General features: G+C 49.7%; 8 protein-coding genes across 8 annotated transcripts; 5 read left to right on the forward strand and 3 right to left on the reverse strand.

Annotated features, from left to right (window-relative positions):
- Positions 1–1,054: 1,054 nt before the first annotated feature.
- Positions 1,055–4,180, forward strand: N7447_003310 (ribonuclease Z; the record flags this gene model as incomplete). Its single annotated transcript, XM_057227585.1, has 1 exon — positions 1,055–4,180. One exon carries the CDS (start codon positions 1,055–1,057, stop codon positions 4,178–4,180), a length of 3,126 nt encoding a protein of 1,041 aa, XP_057086926.1.
- A 400-nt stretch (positions 4,181–4,580) lies between these two features.
- On the forward strand, positions 4,581–6,501 carry N7447_003311 (putative acid phosphatase; the record flags this gene model as incomplete). The annotated part of the gene is made up of 6 exons (XM_057227586.1): positions 4,581–4,670; positions 4,718–4,730; positions 4,781–4,822; positions 4,968–5,133; positions 5,195–5,529; positions 5,588–6,501. 6 exons carry the CDS (start codon positions 4,581–4,583, stop codon positions 6,499–6,501), a joined length of 1,560 nt encoding a protein of 519 aa, XP_057086927.1.
- A 137-nt stretch (positions 6,502–6,638) lies between these two features.
- Positions 6,639–7,610, reverse strand: N7447_003312 (putative short chain dehydrogenase/reductase; the record flags this gene model as incomplete). Its single annotated transcript, XM_057227587.1, has 1 exon — positions 6,639–7,610. The coding sequence occupies one exon, from the start codon at positions 7,608–7,610 to the stop codon at positions 6,639–6,641; it is 972 nt and encodes a 323-aa protein (XP_057086928.1).
- An 887-nt stretch (positions 7,611–8,497) lies between these two features.
- Positions 8,498–10,463, forward strand: N7447_003313 (uncharacterized protein; the record flags this gene model as incomplete). The annotated part of the gene is made up of 5 exons (XM_057227588.1): positions 8,498–8,605; positions 8,669–8,757; positions 8,816–9,109; positions 9,164–9,613; positions 9,662–10,463. The coding sequence occupies 5 exons, from the start codon at positions 8,498–8,500 to the stop codon at positions 10,461–10,463; spliced, it is 1,743 nt and encodes a 580-aa protein (XP_057086929.1).
- A 1,669-nt stretch (positions 10,464–12,132) lies between these two features.
- On the forward strand, positions 12,133–13,191 carry N7447_003314 (GTR/RAG family Ras-related GTP-binding protein; the record flags this gene model as incomplete). Its single annotated transcript, XM_057227589.1, has 3 exons — positions 12,133–12,233; positions 12,291–12,974; positions 13,026–13,191. Coding segments are annotated over 3 exons (951 nt in total), but the record flags the coding sequence as incomplete, so codon positions are not given.
- A 280-nt stretch (positions 13,192–13,471) lies between these two features.
- On the forward strand, positions 13,472–14,305 carry N7447_003315 (putative heme/steroid binding domain protein; the record flags this gene model as incomplete). The annotated part of the gene is made up of 2 exons (XM_057227590.1): positions 13,472–13,729; positions 13,814–14,305. 2 exons carry the CDS (start codon positions 13,472–13,474, stop codon positions 14,303–14,305), a joined length of 750 nt encoding a protein of 249 aa, XP_057086931.1.
- A 299-nt stretch (positions 14,306–14,604) lies between these two features.
- Positions 14,605–15,157, reverse strand: N7447_003316 (40S ribosomal protein eS25; the record flags this gene model as incomplete). The annotated part of the gene is made up of 4 exons (XM_057227591.1): positions 14,605–14,627; positions 14,688–14,897; positions 15,033–15,087; positions 15,155–15,157. 4 exons carry the CDS (start codon positions 15,155–15,157, stop codon positions 14,605–14,607), a joined length of 291 nt encoding a protein of 96 aa, XP_057086932.1.
- A 421-nt stretch (positions 15,158–15,578) lies between these two features.
- On the reverse strand, positions 15,579–17,126 carry N7447_003317 (Aminoglycoside phosphotransferase; the record flags this gene model as incomplete). The annotated part of the gene is made up of 1 exon (XM_057227592.1): positions 15,579–17,126. One exon carries the CDS (start codon positions 17,124–17,126, stop codon positions 15,579–15,581), a length of 1,548 nt encoding a protein of 515 aa, XP_057086933.1.
- Positions 17,127–17,299: the final 173 nt, after the last annotated feature.

A 17,299-nucleotide genomic window follows, 5' to 3' on the forward strand; every position in this document is an offset into this window, starting at 1 on the left:
TCGGCCTCCTTTTTCTTTGTACATGTGATCACTCTTTTCTTCCTCGCCATCTTTATCGTCACCTACGGTGAAATCTCCTGCTATATTTTGCGAGTCATCGGGGCATTCTTTCTTTTTCTTTTCCAGATGCCCCGGGGAGTTTCAAGGCGCATGTCTCTTACTATATCGTGTATCCTCCCACGACGGAATTTCTCGGTGGAATTTTGGAGCTTTACTGGCGTATTGAAGGATCTGTGGAATAAAACCTCAACCCTTGATATTTACGGCCAATGATTGTCTTATTTTATTGCATAGCCTGTACTCTGGATGTAGTTTAGCCAAATAGAATGCTTGTCAATTTGTTAAAATGATCCCATAATGCGTGGGAAGTTACACATCCATGTACTAGTAGTAAATTCTTCGTAAATTCTTCAGGCGTAGCCAAAACATGGAAAATTGCTGAAGCTCGAGGACTTTAAATATGTTTTAACTGCACTTTTGCACTTTATAATTTCAATGTTAGCTAATTGTTTTATTTGGAAAAGAGTAAGTCCCTGGCGGTCCAAGTTGATTTTCTGCCGCAAAAATCAACATTTTCTTTTAATTCAGATCCACCAATTTCCTCCTTTACAATATTACAACTAGGGGTCTCTTACCATTCATTTACCCTTTAATCCCCTCTATTATAGACAAGTTGGCTTCCTCTTGCGTGCGCGGTGCCTTGTCAACCGCCACTCGCGCAGTCGCCTGGAGCGCGTGCCCTCGAACCTCCATTTCGCCATTTACCCTACGATCGTATCGCAGAAACAGTGACTCACCAAAACCTGACTCTAAATCGAGGTCGAGGAGCTTCAGATACCCCACATCACTGGCGCAATTAGCGGACAACAGGAAAGCCCAAGAGAAACCCTTGCCACTCCGGATCAGACAGCCTACAATCAACCCAAACGCATACTTTCTTCCCGCGGGTCCGGTCTCGTACAGACGACGCTCCAGAAAAGACGACTACTTGATTTGTGAACCATCCAAACTCGAACTCACTTCGTTGCCCCCGCCTGTCGCAGGAATCGCCCCGATGAAATTCTTCTACCAGGTCATCACGACCCCAACAGCCGATACCCCCGGCACGGCTGTTTGCCTCAACTTCCCGGATAAGCGATACTTTTTCGGCCAGCTATCAGAAGGCACACAGCGCGCATGCACAGAGCGTGGGATTAAGCTTTCTCTCCTCACCGATGTGTTTGTTACTGGACGGACGGAATGGGCCAACACAGGCGGCTTGATTGGGATTGTTTTAACCCTTGCCGATACTGTGACAACCTCAATGGCGGCTATCGAGGAGGAACATCGGAAGAAGGCTGCCCGCAAGGCGCAAAGGGAGGCCGAGGAAAACATCAAATCCAAGCCCCGTTCACAGCTGCAACAACATGGCCAGCCCGTCGTGGAGCGAGAAGGCGAGACAGTCTTGCAGAGAGGTACATTGACGATCCATGGTGCTGCGAATCTTACGCATACACTGGCCACGTCCCGGCGGTTTGTTTTCCGGAAGGGCATGCCGGTGTATTTGAAAGAATATGACTCGAAGACCCTCGCCAAGCAAAAGTCTATCGGCGCCGAGGATCCCTTTGAGAAGCCCTCATGGTCCGACTCTAACATCAAAGTCTGGGCCCTGCCTATTAACCCCCGCCCATCGGCTGATTCTCGAGTTACGCAGCCGCGGTCACAGAGTCCGCGAAAGCGGAGCTTGGACGAGTTCCAGGAATCTCAACAGACCGAAGATCATGTGGACCAGCGTACTAAGGACCTGATAGTGACCCAGTCTGTTGTGCAGGATATGTTCAACTCCACATGGAAGATGGACGCTCTCCATGAAACCCCATTGGCTGAGGTCAAGATGCCGGCCGCCATATTCATTCGCAACCCTGAAACCAAGGACCTTGAGCAATACAAAGGTCCGGTGCCGGGTGGCCCTGATGCGCTTCCAGACATCAATGTTCTTGTTCGAAAGCCCTGGCCCGGTGCGACAGTCGAGAGTCTCCCGCCCACTTCTCCCTCAAAGGAAGCGGTCTGCTATATCGTGCGGAATCACGATATTCGCGGAAAGTTCGACCCGAAGAAGGCCCAGGAATTAAATGTCGAGAAAGGTGCTAAATATGCCGCTTTGACCAAGGGCGAGAGCGTTCAATCTCTGGATGGCAAGACCATCACCCCAGACATGGTCTTGGGACAGACGCGAGCTGGAAAAGGCGTTGCCATCATGGAAGTGCCATCGTCCGAGTACGTCGAGGACCTGGTCAGCCGGGCCGAATGGAAGTCACCAGCTGTGACGACCGAGTTGCAGGCTTTCATCTGGATCCTTGGACCAGGTGTGGCTGAGCATCCTAAATACCAGGAGTTCGTTGCCAGCATGTCCCACTGCAAGCACACCGTGTCGAGCACAGACCACTGCCCGAACTACCTGGCGATGACTAGCTCCGCTGGCTCAACTGTTCGACTCGCCCGTCTGAAGCCCGATAGCTATGCGGTTCCTGTTCACGACAATGTGTCGCTTCCCCAACCCGGCACCCCCAACGCCAATTCAAAATCTGCAATTGCTGCTCGTCAGAATTCTCCATTGGAGCCTCTTGAACCCGGACTCATCATCAACATGGAGCCCAACTTCGGGTTCAACAGTGACGAAGTGATGTCTCGCTTCAACCCAGCGACTGTATTACATAGCATCCCGCGTTCTGTCGAGCAACGGATGGAAGTCATTCGCAAGCGCGTCGCTAAGCCCGGTTTTCAGAAAAAGTTACAAGTGCAACGGACAGAATGGCCTGGAGCGGATGCAGAGATCATCGCGCTGGGTACTGGTTCCTCTGTTCCAAGCAAATATCGAAACGTGTCTGCCACACTGGTGAAGGTGCCTGGATATGGCTACTATTTGCTTGATTGTGGCGAGAATACTCTTGGTCAACTGAAGCGAGTTTTCGAGCCCGAAGAACTCCGTGAAGTGCTGCGGAACCTGCGCATGATCTGGATCAGCCATTTGCACGCTGATCACCACCTAGGAACGGTCTCTGTGATCAAGGCCTGGCACGCAGAGAACTTCAATGGATTTGGCTCAGCTGCTAAACGTGAAAACGACATGGTCAATATTCTCCTGGAGAAGCGGCTGGCTGTTGTATCTGATGATGGAATGATTTCCTGGTTGCAAGAATATTCAGAGGTTGAGGACTTCGGATTTGACAAGCTGCTTACGCTTTGCGCACACCCTGAAGTAAATGGTTCTAAAATCACCACCCAATTCTCACACCAGCTACCTAATCGTTATCGGCATAATGTTAACTTCACGGACGAATCCTCTCCCCTCACTCCTCTTCTCAAGTCTGCCACCGGCCTTGAAGATCTACTCACTTGCCGCGTCAAACACTGCAAGGGTGCACTCGCTGTGTCCCTTGTCTTCTCGAATGGATTCAAGGTTTCCTACTCTGGCGATTGCAGACCATCGAATAAATTTGCCGCCATTGGACAGGGTTCGACAGTGCTTATTCACGAGGCCACCTTCCAACCGGACATGGTCGGATCGGCTAGGGCCAAGCGGCACTCGACCTCCGCCGAGGCAATCGAAGTCGGCCGCCGCATGCAAGCGCGCGCTGTCCTGCTCACTCATTTCAGCCAGCGCTACCAGAAGATCGCCTTTGTAGAGAAGCGAAACCCAGGCAAATTCCAGTCCAGCCGGGACGCAGCTGCAAAGGAGCCCGCCGATGCGGATATCCCATTCGACGACCCTCAAGATCAATCGGTGGACTCCAACGACACCCCACTGTCCGACGACATCAATACGGGGAAATTCAACCAAAGAACCGGCGTTTATACCGGCCCCGTTGCCGGAGCGATGGATTACATGCGTATCAAGGTCGGAGACTTCGCTCTTGCACAAGCATATGCGCCAGCATTGGAGAAGCTCATTGAGCTCTTGGAGCGCGCGGCGAACGAGGAAGCCGAGCGCGTGAAACAGACCCGACAGGACGAAGAGAATACCCGCAAGGCGAAGAATAATAAGAAGTGGGCTAAGCAAATGGCTACGGCTACTGCTGCAGCAGTTGCAGCAGCAGCAGCTGAGGTTAGTGACGTCCAGACGCCCGCTCGGTCTGCCTGGAGTGCTAGTGAAAGCGAGGAGGGGTGGGAAACAAGTGACTACGAGGAATGTTGTTCCTGATTGTATATACTATACCGTGTCAAATATGCATAGCAAAAGATTTTTTCCCATACCGGAAATGCTAGTCCGAGGCCAGCTTCGGCAAGCTTGCCGAGATGCGGAGACCATATATCCGTTGCATTCTTGAGGTTCCTAGCTTTTCCTAGCTTTCCTTATGTTATTTTAGATGTCGATGAATTGAAAGAAAAGAACCTCCGCTTAATGGGCCTAACTTGTTTCATAATAGTACACAGAGAGAGAGAGAGAGAGAGAGAGCTCTAATTCATTGGACAACGTAAATGGGCTTATCGGTATAGCCGATCTACCCCAAATCCCCTCACCGCCCCAATGGGGGTCAGTTTATTTCCTGACTCGATTCCATTTTATAGATTCCTGAACATCTCTCTTCAATTGATTCGAGATGACCACCCTCATTCCCCGTGAGCCTTATACCCAGGATGAGCTGGCTCGCCTGTACCCGGCAGCTCTGAAGCTGCAGTTGGTGCAAGTGGTAAGTGTTTTGGTTCCTTGAAGACGTAACATGGCTAACCAATATAGTTCCTTCGTCATGGTGAGATGTTTATTTACAGTGCCCCTGAGAGCATTTCTAACTGATTCCAGGTGAACGCACACCCGTCTCATCACGATTCTCAAATGTAGGCCGTAATTGACTACCCAATCCCCCCAATCTCCCAACCCGCTCTCCGACGGTCTCCGCTAACAGTCTCCAAAGACAGGTTTGAGTCCATGTACGGCAATTTCCCAATCCCGATATCGGCCAAGTATATACTGATTTTACCTTGACAAGACTGGCCGTATTGCGGCGTCGCAAGACGCATGGTGCAGATGGCCTCGAGTAGTAAAGACCTCTCGGAATGGAACGGGTTCCAATGGCGCCGGAAAATGGAGTCATTCGGCAGTAATGACCACGCGATGATCGCAACAGGACCGGGAGGACCAGTCGAAGCGATGTGGTAAGTTATCCGCAGAGCTATGGTCTGTACGTGGAGGAAAGCTAAATCATCCCATCTGAAGCTTGCACGGAGAGCTCACAGACAAGGGTCGTGAGACGACATATGCACTCGGACAACGGCTGCGCCATCTATATGTCGACCAGCTCGGATTCATGCCTGAGATTAAGAGTGATTCCGAGGATATGTATCTGCGCGCCACGTCGATCCCCCGCGCTCTGGAGTCGCTCCAGGAGGCCTTCTGGGGCATGTACCCGGCTAGCGCGCGCACGCTTGACTTCCCACCGCCGGTGATTGTGGCCCGCCAGGTCAATGAGGAGACACTGTTCCCTAATGAGGGGAATTGTAGACGGTTCCGACAGCTGGCACGGCTTTTTGCTGATCGCGCCGCTGCACGATGTATGGGCTTATCAGTTGGATATGGAGATAAGAGTCACAGCTAATGATTTCAATGCAGGGAACGACTCTGGACAAATGGCGTACCTGAACAGTCTCTGGTCAAAGCACATGCCTGAAGAGTCGCCCAAGGTTGCTGTCGATGCCCACCCTCGTCTTTCTGGAATTATGGACACCATCAACGCAACTGATGCCCATGGCCCAGCCACTAAGCTTCCATCCGAGTTCTATGACAAGAAGGGTCGTGGCATCGTGGACCGAATTGCGGTTGAGGAGTGGTTTGCTGGTTATGGTGAGAGCAGCGAGTACCGTAAGCTCGGTATTGGTGCTCTCATGGGTGATGTGGTTGACCGCATGGTCAGCACCGCCGTGGAGGGTGGCTGGCGCAGTGAGACCGCTGCGTCTGGGGCAGGCAACCCGGAGACTGGCAAGGCTATCAAGTTTGCTATGAGCGGCTGCCACGACACTACCCTAGCAGCAATCCTGTCCAGTGTTGGTGGATTCCAGGACCAGTCATGGCCTCCATTTACTTCCTCTGTTGCAGTTGAGCTCTTCTCAGAAGCACCCCGCTCCGACTCCAATGCTGGTGTCGTGCTCGAGGAGTTCTCCAACCCATCCGTCGCAGCCAAGAAGCCCGGCGTTCTCTCCCAGCTCTTCGGTAATTCCGCACCGAAGCAACTCACCGCCTCCAATACTGCGCGCACACCCCTCGAGTCCTTGTCCGAAGGCGCTCGCGAATCTCTCCAGAAGCACTATGTCCGTATTCGCTACAATGACCAGCCCGTCCGTATCCCCGGCTGTGCTGCTAAGCCCGAGAACCACCTGCCTGGCGATGAGACATTCTGCACCTTGGACGCCTTCAAGGAGATTGTTGATAAGTTCACGCCAAAGGATTGGCAAGGCGAGTGCACAGCGAACCTTAGCGCAGGCCTCCACGGTCCAGACGATCGTGAAAAGGCACCGGCTGGCTTCTAGACATTATATAGAGTAATGTTGTTATCTTCTAATGCAGATATATATTTTTTTCGTATAGCTTCATATGATCTGGTGTGCAAAATGTTTATTATGGGCGGGAACTATAGAGCCAGAGGCACAACATATCAGCAAGCATCTCAGCTGCTCTTCGCCTTGGCATCTAGATCCGCTCTAATTGCCTTGAATTTCATCGTAGAAATTTTCATCAACACCCAGCGCGGTAGATACTCAAACGACAATCCCGACAACCAATGCCAGAAATAAGCCCATACGATATCCTGCCCACAACCAACCCGATTCAAGCTGGCAGCGGCCAGCACTCTCGCCTCAGGAATCAACAAGTTACTCTTAACATCATATCCAGGAGTACTGACTTCCGCAACTCGCAACCCCATAACCTCGATCTCCTTCCCTTCAGCCTTAAACTCCGCGCGCAACGACTTCGTAAATGTATCCACAAATCCCTTGGCAGAGCTATAAGTAGTGACATACGGCAATCCGAACCCGGCAACCGAAGAAACATTCATCACAAGACCAGGCGCATTCTCTTCCAACTGTTTGGCCAGAACACGCGTAAGCTGACAGGTGAAAGTCGCATTCCGCGAGATAGTCGCCTGCACATCCTCAAAGGTATACTCCTTGAGGAGTGCAGAAAGCCTAGTCTCACCACCCACATTATTGATAAGAACAGTCAGCTTGCCATCACCCTTGGAACCGACGGTCCCATTACTGCGAATAATATCGCGCACTTCCGCGTCGACGTCATCGATATCCGCGGTTACATTCTGTGCATCGCGCACAAGAACACCAACACAGACTGGGAAAAGCGCGTTGAGTTCGCGGCGACGACGTTCAAGTTTCTCGCTGTTCCGACCGTGTATGATAACGTTGAATCCGCGCGCACAGAGCTCCTGAGCAAAGCCGAAGCCTATTCCATCTGTTGCGCCGGTGACGAGGGCCCAGTTTGTTTGGGTGGGGTTGTAGCATTTGAGGAGGGTGCTGGGGAGAAGGAAGTTTGTTGCTTGGCGGGTTATGGAGTAGACAGTTTTTCCCAGCGTGAAGAGGCCTAGGTAGGCTAAGGGTTTGGTATAGGTTCCTAGCTCCATCATTTCGGGTTGAAGTAGGATTTGTGTTTGGAAGTACAGGGAGATATTTGGGAGATATTTGGGAGATATTTGGGAGATATTTGGGAGATATTTGGGAGATATTCGACATGGATAAGTAGATGTCAGTCCTACGTCAGCGTAAGGCTCTTATAAGTTTCCAGGTCGGTATGTGAGACCGTCGGCCCGCTCATCAAGCCGAGCACCGACTTGGAGGCTGATACGTGGAGTCTTTTGCATTGTCGGTGGTTTTTTTCCTTTTTTTCCGTCCATTAAGCCGAAAAGAAAAGATCTAAAATATACCCGTACACATTGGCCCAATCCCTTGGGCAGCCTAATGCAAATTTCCTGCTATAGGTACCTTCGATATGGGGCCGACATACAAAAGGTACTTTATCCAGATGAATTAGTATTGAATGTCCTCTCGGGTGAGATGGTCTGGATGAAAAGCCTTAACATTACCACTTTTTACATTGACCTCATTATCCTCCTATGTGGACTGTTTGGAGATTCACACTGATTTTAAACCCCAATGTCGTCAAATGAGGACCGTGAAAGTCAACGGCGCCGGCCAGGTACCTTGCGGACGATTCACGCTGGCCACTTAGAAGACGTCAATTATCATAGCCATTTGAAATCATACACTTCATTGGCTTAGATATAGTTCCACTAGTTTGCTTGTAACCTTGGAGGACCTGTATTGATATTTGTGCGGCATCAGGAATGCAACCGACAGCGTTAGGGGGCGAGGAACTTGGAGACAGCCCTAGAGCGCCTTGGGAAAGATACTATATAATGTAATATCCTAGAACTTTCGCAGACTCAACTTATCTTCCTTCTCCTTCTTTTTTTTTACTTTGTATACACAACCACAAAAGTTACCCACCCTCACTATGGTCATCGATGCAGGAAAAGACTCGGTCTCCTATCATGTCCCAACTCCTACGGAGGAAAAGGCCAAAACACGGCAGATGCCGGTCACCCTTCTTTCAGGCTTCCTGGTATGAAATGGGACCAATTGTATCAACATTGAGTCATGTCCAGGGACATTAACACCTGTATAGGGAAGCGGCAAGACAACCCTCCTCAAACACATCCTCCAGTCTCCCGACCATGGGTTACGGATTGCTGTCATCGTCAACGATATGAGCCAGTGGGTACCGCAATGAATGAAGACTATAGGCTGTAAGCTAATTGCTTTGTTCCATTAGGTTGAACATCGACGCAACTCTCATCCAAAACCACAAAGTCTCCCAGACCACCGAGAAGCTCATTAGACTTCAAAATGGATGCATATGCTGCACCCTACGGGGGGACTTACTGTCTGAACTAGCCGCTCTGACTAAACGAAATGAGGTTGACTATGTCGTCATTGAATCGACTGGCATAAGCGAGCCTATGCAAGTCGCTGAGACTTTCACGGCTGAGTTTAGCTCGGCCATGCTGGAAGCTGAAGATCAGATTGCAAATGATGATGCGGATGCAAAGAAGATCCTGAATGAAATGTATTGTTTCGTCACCACCTCTCCCTTCACGGTGGACTTGCTGACATGATATAGTGTGGAACTAGGTGGCTTGCACACAATGGCTCGGTTAGACACTACAGTCACTGTCATTGATGCCTTCAACTTGCTTTCCAGCTTCGACACAGCAGAGTTCCTCTCTGACCGCTATGGGAGAGAACAGATTGTCCCCGAGGATGAGCGCACAATATCTGATCTCATGGTGGATCAGATTGAGTTCGCCGATGTGTTGATTCTCAATAAGATCGAGACGGTTGACCAAGCAACACGCGATAAGATCATGCATTTGCTGAAGCTACTGAACCCAGCCGCAAAGATCCTCGAGTCAAGTTACTCCCAAATAGATGTCCAGGAAATCATCAACACAAACAAATTTGATTTCGTCCGTGCCGCCTCTGGTCCTGGGTGGTTGCAGAGTCTGCACGAAATGACGATGCAGACGACAGGTAACGGTGACCGGATGGCTCCGAAACCAGAAACCTTGGAGTAAGTTTACCGATAATTCATTTATGGACAATTTGCTTACCGATACAGGTATGGTATCAACAACTTTGTCTACACTGCTCGTCGACCCTTCCATTCGCGCCGCCTTTTCGCTCTTCTTCACGACAAGTTCATCATTCTCCAGAATACTGAAGCCGAAGAAGAAGAAGGTGACGAGGAAGAGGAAGATGAAGATGTAATGGACACAGACTCCGATTCCGAGTCAGTGGAAGACTTTGACCAGCCTGACCCAGCGGTAGTTCTGAACAACAAACGTACCCACCCGGCCTTTGGTCCTGTTCTCCGCTCCAAGGGCTTCTTCTGGCTCACAACCAGGCCCTGGCAATTCGGAGAATGGAGTCAAGCAGGCGGTATAATGACTGTTGGATGCGGTGGACCTTGGTTCTCTGAAGTCCCAGACGAGGACTGGCCAGAAGACAAGGATGTGCGGGAATCCATCCAAAATGATTTTCAAGGTCCCTGGGGTGATCGTCGCCAGGAGCTAGTTTTTATCGGGGAAGGTATTGACAGTGCGAAGATTAGTGCTTTGCTGGATGAATGTCTTTTAGATGACAAGGAGATGAAGAAGTGGGAGAAGGTGATGAAGAACAAGAAAATGAGCAGAGAGGAGAAGACGGATAAGTTAGCAAAGGTGTGGGAAGACGGTTGGGAAGATTGGCCTGCACTTGATGCTGAAGAAGAAGAAGAAGAAGAAGAAGAAGAAGAAGAAGAAGAAGAAGAAGAAGAAGAAGAGAAGCTAGATCAGGGGAAGCATAGAATCAGCGATTATCTGGGTCCCCAACATGGATCCAAACATGTTCATGGACACAGCCACCGGATGATTGCGGTATGAACTTGCTGAGGTTAATGGCGGACGAAAAAAGTTGATTCTTTTTTCAATGTCATCAAAGTGTTTAAGAATAAAATCCTATTTCAAATAGAAGGAGATCATTGGGTCATCTACTTTAGCTCAAGCATGATAAATGGGGTTAGAGGTGTCTAAGTGAAGTTGATGGAGAATTATAGTGGCAGAATAGAAAGGGCGGTCTGTGGCAGATTAGAGATAAGATAGGAGATCCACGATAACGCCCTCCGCCTTCCAAGGTTCTGCTCTTCCTCTTCCCATCATCTCTTCCTTACAATTTCATGACAAATACTCGTTTGAATCAAAGAAAGCCTGACATCTTTTGAAACAATCTCTTTTAGCTCATTTGCTGCGCTATCGTGCGCGTTGCATATCGGTTGTCTGCCCGCGCTTCCTTTCGCTTCGTAGCTCCGAGCTACTCCAACCCCCGCACTCCTCACACAGCACAACGGATACTCAACGATCACCCCAGCCAACCCTTATCCGCCGTGAAATTAATCCTCAACTTGAGACAATGCTATAGGTCTGACTGCAGGTATCCGATTCTGTACCACCATACCAGGCAACAACTGGGAACCTTGCGGCTTTTGTCCTAGGCGAGATCAGCACATGCAGATGTCAACAGTCGGTCTTTGCCGTTAAATTGAGCTCGACCAGTTCCTTTTACCATTCTTCTTCGTGATCACGGAGGATTCTTGACCTTGCATTGGTCTGATCATCCCTGTCTAATACAAAATAAACTTCGTAGTAAGTACATCCGATCTATCCTTGATGCATACCCCAGATTCTAACATCCTATCCCTAGATGTCCACCCATTCAATGGAGGTAAGAAACTATTCTTTCCCCCCAAAACACATCCCCTCGATCCATCCTCCCTATATTGTCTCGAACCACGGCTGGGTCATTCGGTGGAGCTCGGTTAGTTACCGCGTACCGCTGCATCCATGCACAGGCCGTTGTGAGACAGCTGCTTGGTTCCGGACCCTTCCCGCTATTTTTCGGGGGATGAAGAAGCACCAGAGACCTCTCTAGGCAACCAAATGGGCCCTGGAATACGCAAGGAACATGGGTTTCCAATTTTGGGGCGTCTGCCACGGTTGCTGTCACAACGGGCCGATGCAAGATAGTGCCATCTCAAATCTACGGGTCTCCGTCTTCAGCCTCCGGCATTTCTTTGTCATTTCAAGGGATATCAGCCTGGCTTGGTTCGCTGACTGCCCAATTCCCTCTTTCTTTTCCGACATGTGATGCGTTGATTTATTCCGCCTTGCCCGAACTCATGAATCTTCCATCCTGATAACCCTAACCTGTCTCTTGCTTCACTTTTTCACTCAAAATGCATGTCTTTCTTGTTTGATTAAATGTCCGACTCAGCGGTAGCCCGCGTGAGCCGGCCTCATGGCCCTTTTATAGGACGTGAGTTTAATTTTTGGAAGCGACGGCGTGAAGATCCATTCCATAAGAGTGAAGCCGAGCTAAGCCTTTTGGATGATTTACAGGGAAACAACCAAGTTGCTGCGCCAACTCAGGCCAAATCGGCCTCTGTGCCCAACACCAAGGGCCCTGATGTTAAGCCTCGTCTTCTTCTAATGGGGCTCCGCCGGCAAGTTTTCACTGCCAGCTCTCGCACAAGAAAGATATTAACTATGTACTAGGAGTGGTAAGTCATCTATTGCCAGTGTGGTATTCCATAAGATGCCACCAAATGAGACACTCTTCTTAGAGTCCACGACTCGGATTCAAAAGGACTCGATCCAGTAAGTTCCAAAGAAAGAGCATGGTTAATGCGCTTTCCGCTGACGTGGAGTTTGAAGCTCCTTCATGGACTTCCAAGTCTGGGATTTCCCAGGTCAGCTCGAGTACTTTGAGTCCGCCTTCGACCTCGAGGATATATTCGGCAGCCTGGGCGCTCTGGTTTGGGTGATCGATGCACAGGATGACTACCTGGACTCGGTGGCGCGGCTTAACCGTACCATATTGACAGTCCAGCAGTTCTATCCTGGCATCAACATCGAAGTCTTCATTCACAAGGTCGATGGACTGTCAGACGAGTACCGCACCGACACGTTCCAGGACATTGTGCAACGCATCTCCGACGAACTCAGTGACGCTGGATATGAGAATGCGCCCGTGCATTACTATCTGACTTCCATTTACGATTATTCTGTCTTTGAAGCCTTCAGCAAAGTCATTCAGAAGCTGATCCCCAACTTGTCTACACTGGAGAACCTTATCAACACTCTCGCCAACAACTGTGGGTTTGAAAAGACATACCTCTTTGACGTTCTGAGTAAAATCTACATTGCCTCCGACACCCGACCGGTTGATATGGCTTGCTACGAGATGTGCTCTGATTATATCGATGTGATTGTCGATATCTCCGAGTTGTACTCTTGGGATCACCCAGTTCGCAAGCGATTGGGCGACCAGATCCAGGAAGCAGAAAGCCACGTGGTGTTGCATGACCAGACCATGATTCATTTGATGGAGATGAACAAGTATGTCTCTCAACGAGTATCTTTATTATCTATGCTGACTTTATTCTACAGGTACCTCTGTCTAGTGTCGGTGATTCGCAACCCAGAAGCCAAGGACAAGCGAGGTCTGATTGACATGAACTGTCGTACTTTCCAAGACGCCCTGAACGAAGTGTTCTCGCGCAGCTGGGAAGAAGGGGCTACGGCTCAAGGGGAATCTGCAACTGCAAGCAAGTAATGGAAATTAAATCGAGGCAAATTTGACATTTGAACCCAAAGCAGAGTGTATTTCTCGGCTACGTTATGAATTTGAGCCTCTTGTACCTTTAGCGAATGCTGCTTGGAGAGATAATAGAAATTGGAATGAAAATCTAAACCAGGTTCTCTTGTAAACGGGAAGTTGTTAATCACAGTCCGGGGTCTCGGGTTTTGTCAGCCAAGGCCACCTGTGCACAATAAAAACAATCTGACTGATCGTCTGATCTTACAACTCTTCGCGACTCGAACTTGGGAGAGCAATGTCAGAACTCCGCCAACGACCAACAGCCACGTCAAAGTCCAGCAATGGGCCCGACAAAGAGCCAATTTCCAGACAGCACTCCAGCAACAATGAAAGTGATCAAGGCCACGGCATAAGCCTGCTGGACATCATCCGCGTGATTGTGACCTTACTCCTCGCCTGTGGCGGTCTCTCCTATTACATGACTTCCTCTGAGTCTGTGATGTGGGGGTACAGACCGTGGTATACACGATGGCCGGTGGTGAAGCAGTGGGTGGTACGCAAGTCCCCGTCCTTGATTTTGACGGAAAAAAAAAGGTCGTGTCCAATTCAAGCTAACAGATATATTTCAAAAATAAAGCAAGGTCCGGTTACCCTGACACCAAGCCAACTATCTCTCTACAACGGCACAGACGCCAACCTCCCCCTCTACGTCGCAGTCAACGGGACCATCTTCGACGTCTCGGCAAACCGCATGATCTACGGACCGGGCGGGAGCTACAACTTCTTCGCGGGGCGGGACGCAACACGCGCTTTTGTGACAGGGTGTTTTAAGGAGGATCTTACGGCCGACATGCGCGGTGTCGAGGTTATGTTCCTGCCGGTTGAGGATGTCGAGGATGAGGCTATGACGTCTGCGCAGAAGAAAATCCGTCGCGAGCATGAGTTACGGACTGCTAGAGCTCGGGTTGAGGGGGCTGTGAACAGGTGGACTGGATTCTTTGCGAATCATAACCAGTATTTTGAGGCGGGGAGGGTGATTGATGGAGGTGTTGGTGGAGAGCCGTGGCCGCTTTGTGAAAGTGCGCAGAAGCAGCGACCGAAGAGAAGTGCGATGGTGGAACAGTCGTAGGACTACTTTTGTGTGATTTGCTGGATTGGTGTGGATAGTTGGATAGTGCAGAATGGTAGGTGGAGGTCGAGAGAAGTCTACGGAATATGACGCATGTCCTTTTTCATGAAGTTTTGTAGATTTTTTGATTCAGTTCGCACTACCTGACGTAAACCAGGAGCGCGAATGTTCCACACTCTTCAAGAGTCAGACGTTAATCCACTATGCATCATGCCCAGCCGGGCTTCCCATGGTAAATGATATCATTCGTAGCAAGGAAAAGAAAACCGCGAGAAAAGACGAGAGACGAGACGAGACGTTTACTCGGCGGTGACGGCACGGGCTATTAGGAATAGTTATCAGTATTGAAGGTTCGAGACGTAGATGTTGGAGGGGAACGCACTGTAGATGCTCATGCTGGAGTGACCAACGACCTTCTTGATCTGACCGTTAGCCTCAAGGTCGTTGAGAGCCTGGCGGGCAAGGCTGCCGTTGATCTTGAGACGATCGACAAGGGTGGCGACAGTGATCAGACGGTAGGACTGGACATCCTTCTGAAGCTTGTCGTTGGTGGCCTTGTCGAGGATGACGGCGTGCTGGGCCTTGTCCTTGACTATAGGGCGAAAGGCATGTTAGTAAATGTTGTTCTCGGTTTTATTGCGAATCCCCAGCTCGTCCAACGATTTCTTTCGTGTCTTGTAGGAACTCGGCGGAAATCGTCACGGTCGCATGGTTGGTGATTGCGTACCCTTGCCCTTGGACCACTTCTTCTTTTGCTTCTTGCCTCCGGTTGCTGCGGGCGCCTGTTCGTCACATTCCGATTAGTATTGGTGTTTCCGGGTTGGTATACTGGGATGCTGGGGAACTCACCATTTTGTCGGATGAGGTGGATGTTCAAAGGAAGAGGGCGACGTCCAGAAGCCGTTCAAGTGCGAAAAGGCAGTGGGGCGTGACTGAGGTGAGCCCTAAGCCCTTGATCGGTTAGTCCGGATGTTGTCATTGGTTGACATACATTGTTACATAATGCAGCTGACATCATCCTCAGATAGTTCTGCCTGAGGTGTCTATTATATTTTACGACAAACGGTATATCATTTTTTTGGGTGCTTCTTGAGAAACAGAGAAAGGTATCCAGGAATAGAGTAATACACAACGAAATGTTTGGTTTTCCTTATGACTTTCAAACAACTGCCCTCATTTCTCGTCCAATACCAGCAGTGACCCTTGATCCCTTCAATCAATTTCGCATCATGTCATAATACATTAACCACATACATTGAACACCACCTCGAAGTTAACCAAAGAATAGAGCCTGAAATCCCGTCTTGATCAGCTTTAGTTGATGCTTACTCAGACCATCTCTTTCCAACTCCAGGAGCATCTCATCAATATAAAAATCTTCGTCCATGTCTGCTTCGATACTACCATGTTCGGAGTTATCCTCGGTCTCATTCGGTGAATTGTGATTGGCTGTCGCATCCTCTTTGGAGGGATGGTTTTCGTTGTCATTGTCGTCCATTTTATTGTCGGATGGGTTGAACGGCCGGCTGTTATCATCCACGTACTTGGCTTGCTTCCTAACTTCACCAAGGATCTTTGTGGTAATGGCTGCGTTAAACATCGGGTCTCCCGTTGCCATCTGTAAATGCTGGAAGAGAAGGGAATTACGGGTCACTTTGGCGTTCTCGCTTTCTGGCAGCAGATTTGCGATACATTGCGCATAGACATTTCGATAGAACTTCAGCGTGTCCGGTGAGTCTTCCCAAACACAATCCTCGTCATTGATTCCCCGTTCCATCTCTTCGCTCCATATATATACGGGCGGACACCAGTCGCGCATCAGCCATAGTGGATACGTCTCATTCCCTAGACTTGACGGCACGGCTTGCGCGCCGTCCCAATTGAGGATTGCCCGCACAGAACCGTCACCCGAAACAAGGAAGTTGAAGATATTGGGACCTGGGTGTCTTAGAACGAATGATTCCTCGCCACGTGACTTTGGAATCCAGTCGACAAACATTCGAAGAAGCTTTAGATATGCCCTTCCTTGCGCATTCTCCTGTTCCTTCCACCGGCCCAGACGAGAAGTGTAACCCTCTCTGAGGCCCGAGAATGGATCCTTGTTTACTGGCACGACACCTATTAGGCGATCCTGATCGTCAAATCTCAAAAGTTGCCTTTTGTTGAATATGTATTTTCCAAGCTGAACATATGCAGCAGCAATATCCTGCAGACAGCGTGTGCGCCGGGCCTGTACAACTTCTTTTAGGGATTCCCGGTCATGCCAAACATCCATCAACGGCACAGCGTCGATGAACTCCATGAGAATGAAGGGCACTTTGAGCTTGTTTTCGCACGTATTGTTGTATGCAAAGACCTCGGGGATCGGGATGGTAGTCTCACGCCGCAGCATCATCATTGTCAATGCTTCCGAGCGAAGGTTCTCGGCATCATCTTCGTCAAATTGATCAGGGGTTCCGATAGCTGGGACTTTGAGGAGCCAGCTCACCCCGTCGGCGAATTTCACCTGATAGCAAAGGTGGCTGTTATGTTGATCCGGAGACCCAACCTCAACGACAGGAATGCTCTTCTTGTTGCCTGGCTGTGTCTTTGCTCGGATCGCTGCCACGTATCTACTGATGTGCTTCACTTTCACCCTTTCCAATACTGCATCGAATGGATCTATGTCGAGGGAATCCAACTCATCATCCTCGTCGTCAGAATCCCCATCCCCGCGCAATCTTTTTAGCGTCACATGATTCACGATTGACAATGAGAATGAAACAATTGCCACAGCGATTCCTCGAAGACGTTTAGAAAAAGACTGTGAAAGACGCCCCATCACCACCGCTGTTGGACGCTGCTAGGGGTATTTCGGGTAGGTATGGATTGTGGCCTCAATAAATAAGATCTAATCGGTAAGATGTGTTAGGAGGAGTGTTCCAAGTCGAAGTTGAGCGGCATGGAACATGTCGAGCGAAGCCAGGCATTATATGGATTTCCTTTCTTGAATCT

The sequence above is a fragment of the Penicillium robsamsonii genome (assembly GCF_028829455.1).
Source record: "Penicillium robsamsonii strain IBT 29466 chromosome Unknown utg000002l_segment0_segment0, whole genome shotgun sequence".
NCBI classification, from domain to species: Eukaryota; Fungi; Ascomycota; class Eurotiomycetes; order Eurotiales; family Aspergillaceae; genus Penicillium; species Penicillium robsamsonii.